This window comes from Gobio gobio (assembly GCF_949357685.1).
Source record: "Gobio gobio genome assembly, chromosome: 17".
Lineage (NCBI taxonomy): Eukaryota > Metazoa > Chordata > Actinopteri > Cypriniformes > Gobionidae > Gobio > Gobio gobio.
Window position 1 is genome coordinate 24,088,948 of NC_137110.1, and position 21,816 is coordinate 24,110,763.

Here is a 21,816-nt window from a genome sequence, read left to right on the forward strand (position 1 = left end):
TGGACTGCCACCTTAACGTGGTGGAGGGGTTTGAGTACCCGAATGACCCTAGGAGCTATGTTGTCCGGGGCTATATGCCCCTGGTAGGGTCTCCCAAGGCAAACAGGTCCTAGGTGACGGGTCAGACTAAGAGCAGTTCAAAAACCCCTTATGATGACAAAAAGAAGGAGGACCGTGACGTCGCCCGGTATGGCGCAGCCGGGGCCCCACCCTGGAGCCAGGCCTGGGGTTGGGGCTCGTATGCGAGCGCCTGGTGGCCGGGCCTTCCCCCACGGGGTCCGGCCGGGCTCAGCCCGAAGGAGCGACGTGGGGACACCTTCCCGTGGGCCCACCACTCACGGGAGGGACCGTAAGGGGCCGGTGCAAAGCGAATCGGGCAGCAGTCGAAGGCGGGGGCCTAGACGACCCGATCCCTGGACACGGAAACTGGCTCTTGGGACATGGAATGTCACCTCGCTGGCGGGGAAAGAGCCTGAGCTTGTGCGTGAGGTTGAGAGGTTCCGACTAGAGATAGTCGGAATCACCTCCACGCATGGCTTGGGCTCTGGAACCACACTCCTCGAGAGGGGATGGACTCTTTACCACTCTGGAGTTGCCCATGGTGAGAGGCGGCGGGCTGGTGTGGGTTTGCTTATAGCCCCCCAGCTCTGCTGCCATGTGTTGGAGTTTACTCCGGTGAACGAGAGGGTCGTTTCCCTGCGGCTTCGGCTCGGGGATAGGTCTCTCACTGTTGTGTGTGCCTACGGGCCGAACGGCAGTGCAGAGTACCCGACCTTCTTGGGGTCTCTGGGAGGGGTGCTGGAGAGTGCTCCGACTGGGGACTCCGTCGTTCTACTGGGGGACTTCAACGCCCACGTGGGCAATGACAGTGAAACCTGGAGGGGCGTGATTGGGAGGAACGGCCCCCCTGATCTGAACCCGAGTGGTGTTCAGTTATTGGACTTCTGTGCTAGTTACAGTTTGTCCATAACGAACACCATGTTCAAGCATAAGGGTGTCCATCAGTGCACATGGCACCAGGACACCCTAGGTCGTAGGTCAATGATCGACTTTGTGGTCGTTTCATCTGATCTGCGGCCGTATGTCTTGGACACTCGGGTGAAGAGAGGGGCGGAGCTGTCAACTGATCACCACCTGGTGGTGAGTTGGATCCGATGGCGGGGGAGGAAGCTGGATAGACTCGGTAGACCCAAACGTACTGTGAGGGTCTGCTGGGAACGTTTGGCCGAGTCTCCTGTCAGAGAGATCTTCAACTCCTGCCTCCGGCAGAGCTTCGACCGGATCCCGAGGGAGGCTGGAGATATTGAGTCCGAGTGGACCATGTTCTCCACCTCCATTGTCAAAGCGGCTGCTCGGAGCTGTGGACGCAAGGTCTCCGGTGCCTGTCGAGGCGGCAATCCCCGAACCCGGTGGTGGACACCGGAAGTAAGGGATGCCATCAAGCTGAAGAAGGAGTCCTATCGGGCCTGGCTGGCTTGTGGGACTCCTGAGGCAGCTGACAGGTACCGACAGGCTAAACGGACTGCAGCCCGGGTGGTCGTGGAGGCAAAAACTCGGGCCTGGGAGGAGTTCGGTGAGGCCATGGAAAAAGACTATCGGCTGGCCTCGAAGAGATTCTGGCAAACCGTCCGGCGCCTCAGGAGGGGGAAGCAGTGCCCTACCAACGCTGTTTACAGTGGCGATGGGCGGCTGTTGACCTCGACTGGGGATGTTGTCGGACGGTGGAAGGAATACTTCGAGGATCTCCTCAATCCCGCCGTCACGTCTTCCATTGAGGAAGCAGAGGCTGGGGGCTCAGAGGAGGACTCGTCCATCACCCGGGCTGAAGTCACCGAGGTGGTCAAGAAACTCCTCGGTGGCAAGGCACCGGGGGTGGATGAGATCCGCCCTGAGTACCTCAAGTCTCTGGATGTTGTGGGGCTGTCTTGGCTGACACGCCTCTGCAGCATCGCGTGGCGGTCGGGGACAGTGCCTCTGGGATGGCAGACCGGGGTGGTGGTCCCTCTTTTTAAGAAGGGGGACCGGAGGGTGTGTTCCAACTATAGGGGGATCACACTTCTAAGCCTCCCCGGGAAAGTCTATGCCAGGGTACTGGAGAGGAGAATCCGGCCGATAGTGGAACCTCGGATTCAGGAGGAACAATGTGGTTTTCGTCCGGGTCGTGGAACACTGGACCAGCTCTATACCCTCTACAGGGTGCTGGAGGGTTCATGGGAGTTTGCCCAACCAGTCCACATTTGTTTTGTGGATTTGGAGAAGGCATTCGACTGTGTCCCTCGCGGCGTCCTGTGGAGGGTGCTGGGGGAATATGGGGTCCGGGGTCCTTTACTGAGGGCTGTCCGGTCCCTGTATGACCGAAGCAGGAGTTTGGTCCGCATTGCCGGCAGTAAGTCAGACTTGGTGCATGTTGGACTCCGGCAGGGCTGCCCTTTGTTGCCGGTTCTGTTCATAATTTTTATGGACAGAATTTCTAGGCGCAGCCAAGGGCCAGAGGGTGTCAGGTTTGGGGACCACACGGTTTCGTCTCTGCTCTTTGCGGATGACGTTGTCGTGTTGGCCCCTTCTAACCAGGACCTTCAGCATGCATTGGGACGGTTTGCAGCCGAGTGTGAAGCGGCTGGGATGGGGATCAGCACCTCCAAATCCGAGGCCATGGTCCTCAGTCGGAAAAGGGTGGCTTGCCCACTCCAGGTTGGTGGAGAGTTCCTGCCCCAAGTGGAGGAGTTTAAGTATCTAGGGGTCTTGTTCACGAGTGAGGGGAGGATGGAACGGGAGATTGACAGACGGATCGGTGCAGCTTCTGCAGTAATGCGGTCGATGTACCGGTCTGTCGTGGTGAAGAAAGAGCTAAGCCGTAAGGCGAAGCTCTCGATTTACCGGTCAATCTACGTTCCTACTCTCACCTATGGTCATGAGCTTTGGGTCATGACCGAAAGGACAAGATCCCGGATACAGGCGGCCGAAATGAGCTTTCTCCGCAGGGTGGCTGGGCGCTCCCTTAGAGATAGGGTGAAAAGCTCAGTCACTCGGGAGGAACTCGGAGTAGAGCCGCTGCTCCTCCACATCGAGAGGGGACAGCTGAGGTGGCTCGGGCATCTGTTCCGGATGCCTCCTGAACGCCTTCCCGGGAAGGTGTTTCGGGCATGTCCAACCGGGAGGAGGCCCCGGGGAAGACCAAGGACACGCTGGAGGGACTATGTCTCCCGGCTGGCCTTGGAACGCCTCGGTGTCCCCCCGGAAGAGCTAGAGGAAGTGTCTAGGGAGAAGGAAGTCTGGGCATCTCTGCTTAGACTGCTGCCCCCGCGACCCGGCCCCGGATAAGCGGAAGAAGATGGATGGATGGATGGAGTTGGCAGGTGGGACGTAAGGAGATGGTTAAAAAGCTAGCTAGCTGAAAATACAATGTAAAATATTTGCTCTGGCTCTTGTTTTTAATTATTTTGTTCCGTTTTTATGCTTGTTGTTTTTATCTGCTGAAGTTGTACAAGCAGAATTTGGCGATTGGTCTGTGCTTTATTTGTCCCGCCCCTCCTCCCCTGTGATTGGACGGCTAGGTGAAAAATGACAGTGATGAGCGCTGCGTTTTACTCATCGACCGTAAAAAAAATATGGACGACGCGACTTCATTTGCTTCATTTGCTGTAACTGAAGCCTCCGGAGGTCTGAAGTCTTGCGCAGATTTGGGGCAGAGTCTGCGCAGTAGTGATCTCGAGACCGGAATCTGCGCAGTAGAGAGCAGTAAGTAGAGGCGCAATATCAAAGGCCCGCCCACACTCTCGCAGATGCAGAACAATTCATTATGTTGGTGTGAAACAAACAGATAATGTAGAAATTAAAGCTAACGCTCCAATCGCGAAAATACCGTTAGTCCGTTAGTGCCTCAGTTGTCAAGTTGCCTCAGTCAATCTCAGCTGTCAATCATGATGGCACACCCCCATTCTTATAGCATCAAACAACTAACTAAAACTAAACTTATTTAAAAAACAAACACTTGAAAATAAATCATCGTGATAAAAACTGCCTATGGCAGAAAAAAATGACAGAAACCAACTTTGGGAAAAAAATTTATGAAGTGTTATTTGACTGTTTAGTTTATCTCGGGTCCATTAGAATCAACGGAGGGGCGGGGTTATGACCTATACTGGGACCAATCACCTGGGGGCGATAGAGGTACGTAGGCTTCAGTTACTTACAGGAGTGCTTGGTTTTACTCAAAGGTGAACATTCTTCAACTCTCTGTGACAAGCAAAAAATGCTGAACGCACAGCGCTTGAGTGTGAAAAACTCGCTCAGCGCCTCGTTACGCTCATGGCATTCTAAAAATGCAGCCCTCCCATAGAAAACAATAGGATTCGCCAGCCAGCCACATGAAAAAACGCTTTGGACACACAGCCTAAAAAGGCTGTATTATGCATGCCAGGCCAGTAGTTACTGTCACTTTGTCAAGAAACACCCCGAGAACACATAATAACCATGCATGAACATGTAATACGTATGCGCATGACGTCACCGTCGGTTTCAAAACCTTGCACTTTGAAACCAGTTTTCAAAAGCTTGCGTTTTCAGGCCCCCAAAACACCATTGTCGTGTAAATGTACGGCCAAAACACATAAAAGTTTTCTGTTTTCATTTGAAAATTGTGTTGTGTAAACATAACCTAAGCCAAAACAGAACATTACAGTGACATGCAGGAGGATTCACTTAGTTTTATTGTCTGGAAAAAAAGAAAAAAAGAGCTTTTCCCTTAATTTTCCCCACTGGATATTTATTAATCTGAATAATTTTTCCCCAACAAGTCATAATAATGAATGCCCAACTTGTAAGTAGGCGCTAATCATTAGTTTCCATGAAACAAAAATGGCAGCATCCAGGTTGCTTTACTTCAGGAGCTGTATGTGCCAGCCCAGCAACTGCCATTAAAATCAATGGGAATGGCTAAATGAATAACGCAACAATTGTTTCATTTTGTTCAACAAGATGATACGTGAATATAACTGAGAACACATAACTGATTTACGACAGAGTAACCTCTGAGCAAAACAATTTCCTCTGGGCTACTTTGTTTTGTTGATTTTTTGATGGTTTTATATATCACCAACATAAATTGCAAGCAACAATTTCGGAATAATGACTTTCATTTTCCAAATAGAGGAGTGTTTGGTAGCTGAGGTCTACAGGGAAAAACGGGAGCTTTTGTTCTAAATGGTCATTTTCTGCTCACATTTCTCTCCAAATGCTGATTTAACAACGACTCAGACAGCGATGAATCCACATCAGATGGAAAGTCATAAATATGCAGATGTGTCTCTCTCATTTTGCATAGAGAAGAAGAATGACAGATGATAGGAGTCAAGGGGTGATGCTCTCTGCTCTTCCGGCATATGTTATCCTGAAAGCCCACTGCCAGACATCTTAAGGTCAATCTCAATATTGAGGAGCAGCTTGATTTGAGCTTATTCAAGAATATGCAAATTGGAAAAGAGCTGGAATCCCTTCATCTCTCCAGTGTAACTGTAGAGAGTAACAGCTCATTAAGATGCCTTTTACTTCTCAAAGGTGACACTGATGAGGCAATATATTTTATTCATATGCAGATTACAAAAGAAACTGTTTGGTTTCAGTCAGATTCAATTGTCATCAACGAACCTCCTCAAGCAATGAATATGACAGCATGGCCATAGTCATTAACAGTGGTCTGAAACCAGGCTGGAATCTCAGCTTCACTGAATGCCTGTGATCCCTCATGTAAAAATAAGTGTTTGAGGAATGGATTTCGCAATGACAATAGTTCAAATTGATGTGTGACATTTCTCAATTGTAAAGCACTTTCTCCAATTCCAGTTTAATGTGATGAAACAACTAAAAGTAAAAGGTTTACTTTCCGAAAAGGCTGTTTAAAATATACTGCATGACCTACACACCGTTTAAAACTTTTGAGGTCTGAAAGAATTGTTAATGTTATTAAAAGAAGTCTTTTATGCTCACCAAGACTGCATTTGTGTGCTCACAAATACAGAAAAAAGTAAACTTGTGAAATATTATTATAATTTGATGTTTTGATGTTTGAACTGTTTTCTATCGTGATGTATTTTAACATGTAATTTGTTCATGTGATGGCAAAGCTGAATTTTCTTCTTGAAAGTTCAAAAGAACAGCATGTCTTTGAAATAGAAATCTTTTGTAACATTATGAATTCATTTTCTGTCACTTTTGATCCAATTTAAATGCATCCCTTGCTGAATTAAAGCTTCTTTAAAAAAAACTACTGTCCCCAAACTTTTATATATATATATATATATATATATATATATATATATATATATATATATATATATATATATATATATATATATATATATATATATATATATATATATATATATATATACTTGGGACCAAAATTATTCAGACACTTAGACCGGACCATGTTTTGCTCAAGCGTTTTTTTCTTTCATTGCTAATGCAACCTTTTCCACTACAGACTGAACAAAAACAAGCATTGCTTGGTAATTGGTTGACCTAAATTGGTATTATCTAATTGTGTATTTAACAGCTGACAACTGATTGGTGGATTGTAACCCATTACATAACTAAACTTTCTATCAAAGTTATCTGACATTATCAATATGAATTTGTTCTGACACAGATAAACTCTGAGTTCTTGTCATATTTTATTACCATTTTCTAAACTATAGCGAATAAACTGTGATACAATGTGAGAAAATTTTGAAGGTGTCTGAATAAATTTTGGCTTGAAATTATTGGACAATGAAGCTGAAACATCTGGTTTTAGACCACAATCATTTATTTGTATAAATGATTATGGGGCCTCCTTTTGCAGCCAATACAGCATCAAATCATCTTGTAAATGACAGATACATGACTTGCACAGTGGCCAGAGGGATTTTGAGCCATATTCCTCTTCCAGAACAGTTGCCAGGTCACTATGTGTCACTGGTGGAGGAAAATGTTTTCTGACTTGCTCCTCCAAAATACCCCGAAGTGGCTCAAGAGCATTTAGATCTGGTGACTGTGCAGGCCATGGGGAATGATCAACTTCACTTTCATGTTCATTAAAGCATTCTGACGCAAGTCTTGGCGTGTGTGCATTTGTGCATTATCATACAGATACACAGCACTCCTAAACTTAACGTCCAAATCAGTCAAATCATGAAGCGTGACTGTCATGAATGCAGTCTATGCGGGACATGCTTTATTTTAAAGAGTTATAAAAGACGCATTAAACTGTGTAAGAGACTGATCCCCACTTGCTTTCTGTGTGCATGCTGCAAGACGGAGCGAAACAGAAGAGCAAAGTATACTTGGGGTTTCAGGTGTGCATCCTAACGGTCTAATATACACAAATATATGTGTCAACGTCCACATAAAGACACTCAGTTATGTCTTAAGTGAATAAACATTTGGTCAGATAGTGGATCGTGATTGTTTGTTATAAGATCGTGATATAAAATTTTGGGAAGATTGCTCACCCCTACTTCAGGGTACAATGTTTGAACCATTAGCTGCACATGGTCCTCCTGAATGGTTTGGTAGTCCTTGGCAGTGAAGTGCTCATCAAGCACAGTAGAGAATGCCATGATACTGAAGCCCAAACCATATGTGATCCATCCCTGTGCTTCACTCTGGGCAAGCAACACGCATGTAATGGCCACGGATGTGAAGGTGGACTCTACATGTGAAGAGAACAATACATGTTTCACATTGTCAACAGCCCAAGATTTAACTGTTGTCACCAATGATATTTGGCATTGGCACGAGTAACCAAAGGTTTGACTATAGCAGCCCAACTATGAATATTGACTCTGTGGAGCTCAACAGTTTTGGTGGAAGCAGGAGAGTTAAGGTGCGCATTTAATTCAGCAGTGAGTTGGGCAACTGTGACACAAAACACCCAGGGTTAGTACCTGGACATCCCTTTCAGACAGCTTCGTATTGTGTGAAAAGTTACTCCTGTTGGATTTGGTTCATCCTACATGGTGGTATGGTGACATGACCCTGGACACCGTAGCTCTCGATACACCACAAAGACCTTGTCCTAGGGCTCTATTTTAGCGATCTGAGCGCATGGTCTGAAGTGCATGGCGCAGATGCACTTAGGGCATATTCGAATCCACTTTTGCTAGTTTAAAGGGATAGTTCACCCAAAAATGAAAATTCTGTCATTATTTACTCACCCTCAAGTTGTTCCAAACCTTTATGAGTTTCTTTGTTCTGCTGAACACAAAATAAGATATTTTGAAGAATGTTTGTAACCAAGCAGAAAGAGCAACCATTGACTACCATAGTAGGGGGAAAAATACTATGGTAGTCAATGGTTGCTCTCTCTCTGCTTTGTTAGAAACATTCTTCAAAATATCTTATTTTGTGTTCACCAGAACAAAGAAACTCATACAAGTTTGGAACAACTTGAGGGTGAGTTAGTGCTGGGCGGTATACCGGTTCATACCGAATACCGGTATTTATTTATTTTATGATATGAATTTTGATGATACCGCTATACCGGTATATGTTGCTTAAACAACGTTCGGTTTGAGAGGGGACCCATTTCATTGATGCACTGTAGTAAGAGCAGTCAGATACATAGACATAATAAATACATAGACGCCCTATTGGCCACTGGACCGCACGTCAACGACGCCGCCATATTGCGGAGGGCAACTTTCCAATAACTCTAATAACTGGAATTGAGAAAAATGCCTGCTTCGTGTGCTGCTCGGGGATGTACAAATCACCGCACAATTGGAAACAGTTCTCGAGGAATTACCTTTCACAAGTAAGACTGAACATTTGTTTCTGGTTGTATTTGGTCGTTATATTATTATATAATTAGTAATAGTGACGTTAGTTGGTCACCAGAGTCAGACTAAAATAGCTAGCGATGTCGCTACTTAAAGTTGAGACATGATTGACATGATTTATATTATAGTTTTAGCTTATATTATATTTTATATTATAAATTAAATTTCCTGAAATCGAAATATTCATCTATATATTTTTGAAAGACTTTTATGACAGGCGACTGACATATTGTGACTCTTAACGTTAGTTAACTTAAGTTAAGTTAACTTAGTTGGCTAGCTAACTTTTCTCACACATTGAAGGTTTCCCAGACAAAGAGGTGACAGTGGGAAGTTGATGATTCTGAACAACTACGATTTCAGAGCTCGAATTCGAGCATCAGGTATGAATTTCAGAAACGATATCAAAATATAATCTGAAACGAGGCAATATCTGTATTAAAGGAAGAGCTGCATGATTAATTGTAAAAAGAATATTAATTCAAACACCTACATCATCTTATTCTTAAATTAAAATTATTCTGCTATTTCTATTCAAACCTTTGACAAGTAGGATTACAGCAAAAAATCGTGATTCATCCAGAATTGTGCAGTTCTAGTTCACCCAAATATGAAACTCTGCTGGCCAAGATATGACATATATATCTATGTTTATATGACATATACATATTGGATGGCCTTAGGGTGAATACATTATCAGCTCATTTTAATTTTTGTGTGAACTATTTCTTAAGTGTGTGTGTTTGTGTGTGTGTGTGTGTGTGTGTGTGTGTGTGTGTGTGTGTGTGTGTGTGTGTGTGTGTGTGTGTGTGTGTGTGTGTGTGTGTGGTTTTTAGGGGGATGGAATAAACATCCAACTGCAGGCGAGTTCCAGGGCATTTTCCGGTGTCTCATGGTCCGGTGCGGTGTCTCTCCAAGCACTTCAGGGAAAGTGGAACCACAGGATGAGACCCTGTCGCTATCAGGGGTCCGTTCTTCGTATGTGGCTAACTCAGTTAGCTGGACTTGATTGTTGCCGATTTGGCATGATCTTGGATTGTTTGGTTCTTCGAAGCTCATCCGGGGGCCAGTTGCATAAACCATTAAGACTAGTCTTACAAGTTAGACATACATTTTTTTATTTAAGACTGTTCATAATTTTTTAAAATCAGTTACATAAAAACATAGACTGGCTTAATTTGATACGAAAAGTAAGACTGAATGCCACTTGCCTAACTGCTAGTGGCTCATACTAGATCTTAAGACACTGTCTTAACAAAATGGCTTGGTTTATGCAACTGGACTTGCTGTCATAGCAACAGGTCCGGAAACTCAAACCTGCTCTGGAGCGGTTTATTTCATGTAAACAGGATTAGGTTGCATACTTAAAATCTGTCCAAGCCACTGCTACTTTATTTCAAGAGTTCATTACTGAACCTGGGGCAATAATAATTTTAAATAATAATAATATAAAAATCATATAAAAATTAGTATTTGAAAATAATATTATAATACTATAATGTTGTGTATAGTACTATACACACAGCCACTTGATTGAGAGATTTATTTGTGATGGAATATATTATAATTTTATCAGAGGTTTACACACGTACAGTTAAAAGCCAGGTGGCTTTTTTAATTATATGATGTCATTACGTTGCTGTCTTGCCACCAGCCAATCGCTGCATTGCTGATCATGGTTTCGAGTATCTGCCCTCTTCAGGGAACACAAGAACGTGCAGTAATCTCAGATAACTTAATCCAGATATTTTAATCCAATCCGCAAATTTGTTTGAAGAACCAAATTATCCAGAGATCAGTGATCCCGATTAAAAGATCTGGGATCTGTCAAATCATCTCAGATGTATTAAGCGAGGTACGAAGAACCGACCCCATCTGTTGAAATGTAATCTCTAGCAGTAGAATCTCTATCCCCTTTTGTAAACGTTTCTGCACTTGTGTGTGACCACAGCTTCCTGCCAACCCGCTTTGGTAGCCTTGTAGACAATGCCCTGGTGTACATTTCAGGTTTTGTGTTTTTCTGTGATGTGTGCCATGCTAGCTTTTCAAGGGTTTTAGCTCTAACCCCTGGTGACCCTACAAAGGATGACTGATTATAGATGATTAATGGTTAATATACATCCTTTTGTTATTGTTGTTATTATTATTATACCATTACTATTATTGTACCTACCAGTCACTATTTATTTTACTATTTTTATTATTGTCTATATTATTCTGCAATTGATATTACATTGTATTTGCTATTATTATTATTATCGTTATTATATTATACCACTTGCAATTATCAATCTATTATAGTTATGCTGGTAAATTATTGTACTTTTCACTAGTCACTATTTAACTATGTTTTATTATTGTCTCTATTCTGTAATTGATATTTCATATTCTATTGCTATTATTATAGTATTATACAAACTATGCTATTATCATTATATTATTTTATTTTTGATATTATATAATTATACTATTCATTATTTTATTTGCTGTATACTGTTTGTTTATTTCATTGACTATTTTTTTTATTGGCTATACACTATTTACTATTACTTCTCACTTAATCATGTATTTACTATTTGCATTGCAGTGTAGTTGTACCATATCATATGTATAAAGGATCCATGAGTTATCTTTGTTATTGTATATTTAGAGTATCTATCTGTAAATATCTATCATTTTAGTGCTGTAAAAAAACAGAAAGCAGCCTGCCAGTGTGATTTGTATTTGCAGATGTTTCATTTTCTCAATGACGGTCAATTCTAAGCACAAGAAAAGCAAAAATCGGTTAAATACAGAAAATGCTTTTTCCACAATAAGAAAACTTTATTTCATTTAATGTGAAAATTAAATGATATCTCAGTATGGGCGTTTTCATAATTCTTATTAAAGTATAAAAATCCAAATGCATTACAAGCCTTTGACAATTCCTTATTAAAATATATATTTTATAAGTCTAACTATCAAGATTTTAAGTAACTACAGAATAGAACTTGTTAGTATGCCACGTACATCATAAACCACTGAAATCGGTTGATGTAAACGTTTTTGTTTTTATCCAGAAAAACCGCAGCTCACCCGTTTACTTGCAGTGCAGTCTTGCCCTTAGCAATATGGCGGACGCGTTGACGTATTGCAGCAGCGTTATAAAGCGGCCAATAGGGCGTCTATGTATTTATTATGTCTATGGTCAGATAGTACAGTTGAGATCGCATTAACAGCATAGCCTATGGCTGAATCCTATACTCTCATTCATTATTCCCTATGTTATCACTTTATCTGAAGGAGTGAATGAAAACGCGTGAAGTCGGACAGGCAATGTGTGTACATCGGCTGTACACTCGTTATTGCGGTGCAACGGGATAGAATGAGTGCACTCAATAACGTCCACTAGGGTTTCGGACACCACTAAAAAGTGCTGTCCCCTCCAAATAATGCTATATTTGAGGTTATGGGGGGCGATTTCGGATTCAGCCCTTGATTATAGTGGAGAATTCGAACTACATGCGGTGCGCGCGAGAGAGCGGTTTCTGCGCGGAGCGCCGCTATGGGATTAACAACGACAACGCTGACACGATGGATTATTCTGCTACACAAAAGACAATGATGTAAATTAATAAATAAACTGACAATTCAAAGAAGAATGGGCAAAAAAGTAACTGCTTTATTCTTTCTGTGTTAAACTGATGTCATTCGTTCATAGAGTGCTCTTAAATGTATTGCAAATATCCGCGTTTCTCCTCGTTTTCGCAGTTTGTTGTTATATAGGGTTAGATTTTTAAAATGCTTAAGGTGCCCTCACTCAACTTTTAATATTCAGGTGTCTGTAAGTATGACTCTGAGTGTGTTGCAGGTCTGTGTTTTATTGGTTGCTGTCTCTCCACAGCATCATTTTGTGAGGCTTTGTAAACCAGGCCTATTAACTAGAGTGTGGAATTTTTCTAGTCACTCATCATGACAGTAAAACAGGGTATTCTAGTGAATCTCCTGCAGTATTTCCTCTCTTAATCAGTAGAAAATGTGATTAACACCCGGTCATGCATAGGGGAAAAAATACCGTCATATACCGTGAAACCGATATAATTTAGAAAAATACCATGATATACATTTTTGGTCATACCGCCCAGCACTAGGGTGAGTAAATAATGACAGAATTAAAATTTTTGGGTGAACTATCCCTTTGAAGACGGAAAAAAAACGGTTCGGCGCATCAGTAATGGGTGTGTTTTACATGCAATTTACCAATCAGAGTCTCATCTCCCATTCCCTTTAAAAGCCAGTTGCTTGCACCATGGCAGATTTGCTATTTACATGGCGGAATTTGCGAGCGGAAAGACTGAACGCTTCTCCAGAGAGGAATCCTTTTATTTTTAATATTTAAAAATGTTTGTGTGCTGCTGCGCGTCCCTGTGTGTGTATTAAGCAACGTGTACACGCATTGTGCACCCGCCTATAGACGCATATTACTAACAAGCCCTTTAAATAACACAAAAAATACTGCGGTATTGACTTTAGACAAGATTTTTGTTGGTCAATAGCGCAGTCGTTTTCAGTTGCCTTAAAATAGCCTGAACACAACTCATTTTCAGACCAGCACACCCATGGGTGAACAGATGGGCGCGAGTGTATTTGCTATTTAAACAATGTGGCGGTGGACGTGAAAATGATAACTGGGTCTAGCTGCCACTAGCATAAAACACTTGTGTCGCACCTGGTGTCGCATTGCACCGGGTTTATGATTGGGCCCCTGGTCATAGAAGAGCCAGCGAGACGCGCACCAACAATTTTTCCTTTTGAACTTTGATATAACTCTGATATGTTGTGTGCATTGCAGTATCTTATGTACAGCTGTGCTATTGCTCTGCTAATTCAACCTCCACACTTCTGCACGTTACACTTTTACAGTGTACAGAAACATCTGTTTACAATGGGTAAACACAAAGCAGTTTAGTAAGTATAAACACATGATGCAAAACAGCGCTCCGGATTTGGGATTCCAGAATCTATCATGGTAAATGGACTGCATTTATATAGCGCTTTTAACAGACCTACGGCCATCCAAAGCGCTTTACATTTGCCTCACATTCACCCATTCATACACTCATTCACACACCGACGGCAGTGTCAGCCATCCAAGGCGCCATTCAGCTCATCGGGAGCAGCTGGGGTTAGGTGTCTTGCTCATGGACACCTCGGCACTTGGTCAGGTGGAACCGGGGATCGAACCACCAACCTTCCAGATTGTAGACAACCTACATGAACCACTGAGCCACTGCCGCCCCATCATCTCGTCAGAAAACACAAAATAGTCTGTTCACAAAGAACTCATGTAATCTTATTACAGTATGACACTGTAGCAGCGCAGGCAAGCTTAGTTCGGTTTATGACACAAACATCGTCTTATCGTTACACACATTGTGAGAGTGAAAATCAGGGGGCTGGTTGGAGCTTAACTCCAAATTCAGTGTTTCGTTAAATAATAGGGTTATACAGTGTCATTGTGAAGGAAAACTGTAAGGGTCTATTAATTAATTATTTACACAGCACATTTATGTAACACAACATTAACAATAGATTGAATAAATAACAAATATGAATCCATATTTGTTTGATGATGAGATTTTCTTTTGGCATGGAAATGTAAAATGTACTCTATGTCCTACTAAAGTTTAAATGCAGAGCCCACAATTGGTAGTTCAGCAGAATGGAGAGGATATAAAGAGAGAAAGAGGCAATATCAAGGCCAGAGAGACTTCAGAGAGCTTTCATCATGCATATGTCTCAGAAGGTTGGAGTATTGTGACAGTTAGAACCTGTAGTGCACTAAAGCTGTGACTGTAGTGCACTAAAGCTCAAACACAAAGACATCTAAATAGACACAAGCCTACAGAGCATTTCAGCCTGAAAAAACACGAATCGTTCAACATCCTTCAGATTTTATGGGTTATAAACCATGCAGATAAGTGGAATGGAAACATTCAAGTCTAATACAGATGTCTTAGACATTTGGACATAACAGCACTTTGACAGAATGCCATAGATGCATACACATGAGTGATTTTTCAATGAAGGGCACTTTTGACTGCTTGAAATACTCTTGACTGCTTGATGACTTTATGGAGAAAAATCCTCTAAAAACCTTGGTGTGATGGTAATGACAGCAGTATTAGGGAACAGTGATTCTTTGTTATGAAACATTGCAAACTGTGCACAATAATACCAAATTAATTGATGCAATAATGATCCGAGTAGTAATCAAGATGTTTATTGATGGCCCACTGAAGTGCCTTGAAACACGCAGTGTTATTCAATGTGTTGATGTAATTTCCACTGAAACAGGAGGACAGGGTGGGCCATGTTGAGTAGCCCCTCCCATTTTTTTAAAATAGCCAATAGCGTTTCATTTATATCACAGCTCGGCAAGAGCCATCGAACTTGGAAAAGCCGTGTTTGACAGCCACAGTCTAATAGATTCCCCTTTTAGATGGTGCCATAGAATGAAACTTTCCCTTTTGTAGCTTTTTTTGCATTCAGGGTTTCTGCTGTCTGCCAGCTCAGAAAAGCTGAAAAGAAAACATGACGCCAGTTTGTTATAGACTGTCTGAGCTTGAAAATGTGTCATTCGGTGACCCGTTTCAATTTGTTGCCGGTTTTGACGTAACTAGCTAGTTATTTGAATTTGACCGCCCCCCAGCAACATACGGAGTCCGCTCTCTTCCCAGACCGTTTTGTACACAGATAGTGAAGCCGAAGCGGCTAACGAAGGTGCCTTTCATTTTACTACAATTTCATTTTACAATGAAGTGATACTGGCATGCAACCTGCTCTGTGTTAAAGAATTAAAATGTAGATTAAAAAAATAAAAACTTGAAAAATATTTAACTTTAAAATACTGTATCAATGCATTTTATGGCACCTTTAATATGAAACCTTTCATGCTGATGATGTTTAGTTTGAAAAGTGTGTAATTTATGTTGGTGCATGGCACCGGTGTTATCTCTTCTACTCAACAGTGCTCTTTCTAATGCTTCTGTCTAACCGTTTCTCCTCAGTATCACTTTAAAATATAGCATTCTGTGTTGAGAATTCAACTGGGTCTGACAGGTTTAGTGGTCTGCGCCGACTTGCGCATATGATACATTTTGTGCTATCATGTCTCTGGACTGGAGCAGATTGCGGCGGTTCGCGTGACACTAACACAACATATTTACAATGTCTGAATTGTTCCCTATCCCCTACATATATGTGCAACTCACCATGTAGAAAATAGTACAAGTTACAGATTTTAGCCGCAGCTGCAGCATCTATTTATAGTGTAGGGGACGGGACACTTCAGATTCTAGAGAGCCTTTGATCGGACAGAAAATCGGATGAGAAGCTGAAGCGCAGAGTGATGTCATCAAAATCGTTGAACCATATTTGCAGAAGTGTGAGACTGTAAATTTTGAACACTTTCATCTTCTAAATGCGCATGTTGTCATTGTTTTGGATAACTGGCATTCTCTACTGTGCTTAAACACGTAAGTGGAAAATGTGCACAAAAAAAAACCCATTTGTTTTAAGATTAAAACCAATTGTTATTAATAAATCAGTCTAAAAACTAGAACTGTTGAGGCATCGATATATACGAAATCAAAGCAAAATCGAAAAACGAACAGGTCTGATCAAAATCAGGCCAAAACAAAGTTAATTTAGAGTTTGTTCCGGGAGTTAAAAGCAGCTTGTCAACTTTTCTAGAAAACACTGGTAAACACCTTCAAACTACCATTGGTCTGTGGCGATTACATAATTGGTAGGTGTGTGCTGAGGCTCCACCTACTTGGACATATTTCATTTGTTCATTTGTTCAGACGCAAGTAAAAACATGAACATACTTGAGAGCCGCTTTATTGTAGAAATTGAAATTATAATTGAAAGAGACACTGTTTTTTCATGTTTAATACTGTAAAGCTGTTTGCTTTAAAGCAATTTGTTGTATAAAGTGGTACATAAATAAACATGATGTGACTTTACTGGAGTGCCAAATTGCAGAGCATGTGCAAACATATGTAGCAAATTAGCTTAAGGGAAATATGAATAATGAATTATAACTCATTATAATTAATTATGCATATTTGGATCAGTTAATAGAATTACCTTGATCAACTAAACTATTTGCCCAGTGAACACTGAGTATTAGTTATTTATCGATTCTAAGAAATGTTCATTTCATTCAGGGTATGGGAAAATAACTTTCTTACTGTACAGTAGTACTAGAGCATGTAGCCAAAATCTGCATGATTAGGGACTCTAGTATATATATACATGAACCACAAAACACTTTACATGAGACACGAACAAGACTTTATTACCTAAACTAAACACTTAGACTAATCTAACATACATGCATACAGTTTAGCAATGGAAAGAGAGCTGAAGCAGAATACAGGAAAGCAAGAAGTTATAGCATTGTCTGAAATTCTGCAGATCAAACCATTTGAACTAACCATCAGTTTATTGGTTCTAACACATCCTTCTTTAAAAGGGGTAGGAGTACTTAATATATCAAATGAGACTAAGTTTGATACTTGCATGTCTCTCCCATTTGAATAAAACTGTCCTGATGCAATTTGTTGAGGTAATTTGTTGAGGTGAATGCAAAGACAAGGCCGCAACCAGGCACAAACTTTGGGGTCCTTAAAAGACTTCTAGTTCAGCATCATCTTCAACATCTTCACAATTTCTCAGAATCAGCCCTGATCTTGTGAAGTGTGAAGATGTCACACACTCTAGAGTTGTTCTTTTGGAGGGAAACTTTACGATCTTTACAACGGTCTTCTAGCAGGGTATTTGCATATGAAATTGGATTGGTGTTTAAGAGAAGAACCTTCAAGATTAATAATACTAATGTGTCACAGAGTAAGCAAAATGTAATGTAAATTAACAAATAAGGAACGAAAATTGGAGTTCATGGATACCAAGCTTGCTGCACATGTGATTTTAGTTCACCGTATGCAATTCCGAAACATAATCTAAAAGAGTTTGAATCAATACATAGGCCAAACCCTATAAAAGGCAAATCATGAGATGGGAAAATTGGATACATGTTTATACGTTTCTCAAGTGGCTATACATAGAATATGTGACCCATGCTGGTAAAATAAGTCATTAACATTAAAGAGACAAGACAGCCTATATATTAAGGCCTACTATACTGCACAAATCTAATATACGTAAATGTTACACATAACACGTTTTTCCCAAAAAGTTAACAAAATTTTCAAGACATAACAAATAATGTTAGCATGAATATTCACCAAGACAGATATTTTGAAATACTGTAATTCTATGTATATCGGGATTGCGCGCTGTCTGAGAGCTGTCGCTCACGTCTTTGTGAGCACGCTTTGGATCTCTCAGTCAGCGCGAGTAAGATTGTTGAAATCAGCATGAGTTTGAAAATCACATTTTATTGGGTCAGACTCATGCCATCAAGAATTCACTATGAATATTCAAAAAAGTTGGAATGCTGCGTTTTACAACGATACCAAACTTGTGCAGTAGTTGTCGAGATTCGAGCACCAGTTGTTGAGATGCGGGCAGAGAAAAAAGATTTTTCATGGATTATTAAAACAAAGGAAAGGTAAACGTACAAATCAGTAAACATACAAATATTCGTACTCATTTTGCTAGCACGGGTCACATATATAGGATTAAAAGGGTTTATTTGTCAAAACTCAATCTAAATGCATTTGAGTCATAAAAACGAACGTATCAGTCTTAATGTGTCCTGTAACCGGATGTGTTAGTTGCAGTATAGGGGGAGGGTTCACAGAACTCGGTTGGGAGACTGAGTTCGCTGGATTATTCATTAAAAATAATTAACAATTGTGTGTTAATGCGTATGATCAGATGCTTTCTTAACTGCTGTTTTCTCACCACTGTCATTTTTGTTGTGTTTATTTCATTATTGAGAAGAAAGCACATAGCAAATTTCTCATATTCATACTCGTATTTTGAACTTCAAAGAGCGAAAAAGAAATTTGCTGTGAGCATATCAGGGCCTTTAGGTACTAAAACAGCACCATCTCCCAACAATTGAGGCCAGAGTTTTACTGTGACTCTTCAACGCTAACAATAACTTCACTCACAAACACTAGTGCTCCATCCTAATGACGGCTACCTTATATACACATTTCTTCAGCCCTTATTAATTAGAACATACCATTTCTATAAAATTAACTCTTGACAAGAGCTAAAAACAAGAGCTAAAAAAAATGTCAGTAAATACACATACACATGCACAAACATTTCACATGAAGGCTAAAGCAGAAAATATAAAAAAAGCTAATAAATATTTTAAAATAAACAATACAACAGAACAGTATAAAATATGGTGATGGAAGACTGTAGTCTCTCCATCACAACTAAATATGCTTTTAATTTTTTTTCTTTTAGAAAAAGCCCAAATTGTTATAGTGCAGGGAAGTTCAAATGCTAGCTAAAGCTAAAAATAATAAAGCTGTTACAAACTATTCTATTAAAGTTGAGATGAGTCTTATCCATCGGTTGTTGGTTGGATTTTAAAATGTGGGTTTTGCTATTAAAATGAATGTAAGGTGCAGTCAATTGTGGAGGATCGGGGTTTAAGAAGACTAAATGATTGGAGAAGTCCAGCAAATGTGACCAGAGGGAAGTTTTGATGAAACTACAAGGTAAAAAAAAATAAACACACATGAATAAATTAAAATTTCATTTCTTGATGACTTTAAAAATTATCCCAGGGTAATTTAATCAGATAAAATAGTTCCTGTAATTAAGCAATCACCCATATACATATACAAGCAAATTAATCTCACAGATGGATTCCTTTCCTCTATAACAGGCTCTCTCACAGGTTTAATTAAAAAAGATCAACCTCATTTAGACAACATTTTGATGTTTCAGACAGCATGCTTTCCACCCCCACATTATTCAACAACAACAACAACAGTTTAACAGTATATCAACCTGTAGTGCTTCTGCTGAATCTACATCTGGCTCACCATTCACCACGAGTTTCGCTACACATTATAGGTAAGATCAGTTCCATATAAAACTGACCATACATGTTTATTCATCTCTGCTGCTGCTGATTCAGGATATCGGGGGTGAATATAGGGGAGATGAATAATCAAATTTCGCAAAAGTGTTTATGTGTTTCAATATCCACACAGCATTACAATAATGTTGAACATTTATAATAAATTTGGAAGAATTGTCCTCACAACTGAAAGACTGAACTCGGCCCATTATGTTTTATGAAGATTGTGCGAAATGACTCTTTGATGCTGCACAATAAAGGGAGGGACACTTTGAGCTCTCTGAGTGACGGAATGACAAGGACGTCAAGCGCCCCGCCAGCTGCCTACCTGATATGTGTTGTCAAAGCTGTCGTACATGAAGCGTGTGATCAGGGAAGTCTTCCCCACTGTAAGAGAACAAAGAGAAGAGAAACATTAAAATAGAAGCCATTTGAAAGCAGACGGCAACTGAGGAAGCCAGTGAAGCCTGCCTGGGCTTACTGGATTGATTTGCAAGCTGTGGGCTGCCAACTGCGCTAATTGAAACCTCTGCCAAGAGATCTAATCATTCAATAGGAGACTTGCCCAGAAGGTCGTCAGTGAATTTATGGAAACATTGAAAATCATTGTATTAGGACTAGGGCAGAGTTACCATCCTAAACCATCTCAGTCTTAGATTTGAAAAAATGAAAAAGGATTTATTTTGTGTAAGAATAGACTCGATTTGTCATCAGCTGTCATACGAGACATTGAAATTGCTACATTTTCCAGGGCAGCACATAACAGTGTTTCATTTTCACATCTGCATTTCATGAATGGTAATATCCTCATTCTTTTTGAAGCTCCAGGCAATAAAAAAGGTATTAAAAAGGTAGATTATTTAGATTGTACTTCTTTCAGGGCATGTTTATTAAATCTAGGGTAGAAAACAGTTTAAAATATCCCAGTAACAGCATCAGAGAACCTAAACTCAGATATGAGACGGGAATAAAAACATCAGCACAACTTCGTCTGCCCTGCTGACCTGAGATTCCCCTGAGACGCAAGAGAAAAACACAAGAAAATATACCTGTAAAGATAAATGGATGAATTTACCCACACCCACGCACAGAAAATAACTTTGAGCTACAGATCAAATAAAGGAGAGAGCAGGATTTCTCATGGCTGAGAAGTCTTTGCAGCAAGTAGACTGGAGGCTGCAGGTCACAAGTCATTTAAATGCTAATTTTCCCTAAGACACTGATCTGTCTCCGTTTAAAAGCGAGGAGGATCTAAATTAATGGGGATCATAAGGCTTTATCTAATGCTTTTGAGTAAATACTGAATTATGGTTTGGGCTATGCCCCCTTCCCTCCCCATTTAACAAACCATAATTATTGAGTGCACACTAAACCGCTGGATGGAAGATAGCCAGCCATCCCTGCTATAGCCGACGCTGAGAGGCAACCGCTATGTTGAGACCACAACATCACATCCATAAACCATCAGCTCCTACTGCAGTGCGACCAGTGGGAATAAAACATCCACTTAGATATGCTTTGCAAAAGCAGCATATGTAGGTTGAAATATTAGAGATTTATATTTTCTCTAGGAAATGCCGTACAACAGTTTGGGGTCAGTACACAGTGTCACATGATCATCAGAAATCATTATACTATGCTGATTTAACATTCCTTAGTGTTTTTAGTGTATATATTTTTGTGGAAACTGAGCTACTTTTTTAGTCAGGATTCTTAGTCAAGTATTTACTGTCACTTTTGATCAATTTAATGCATTCTTGCAGGAGAAAAAACTGATCCCAAACTTTTGAACAATAGTGCACAGAAATGTAAGAAAAACAGATGACTCCAGTTTATAGCAAGCAATCTTTTCCATTCTATATTAGAATCTCCTTAAAATCCACCAAAACGGACAGCTCAAGCTCTTTTTCTAATGAATAGAGTGGTGGGCATCTAATT

The 21,816-nt window shown here is 40.7% G+C and overlaps 1 protein-coding gene across 1 annotated transcript in view; it reads right to left on the minus strand.

Moving 5' to 3' along the window:
- The window catches only part of rab6ba (RAB6B, member RAS oncogene family a), a 119,114-nt gene that overhangs the window by 50,859 nt on the left and 46,439 nt on the right, over positions 1-21,816 (minus strand). The window contains exon 2 of the mRNA XM_079840155.1: positions 20,207-20,265. Coding sequence (XP_079696281.1) covers positions 20,207-20,265 — 59 coding nt within the window. The remainder of the gene's footprint in view (positions 1-20,206; positions 20,266-21,816) is intronic.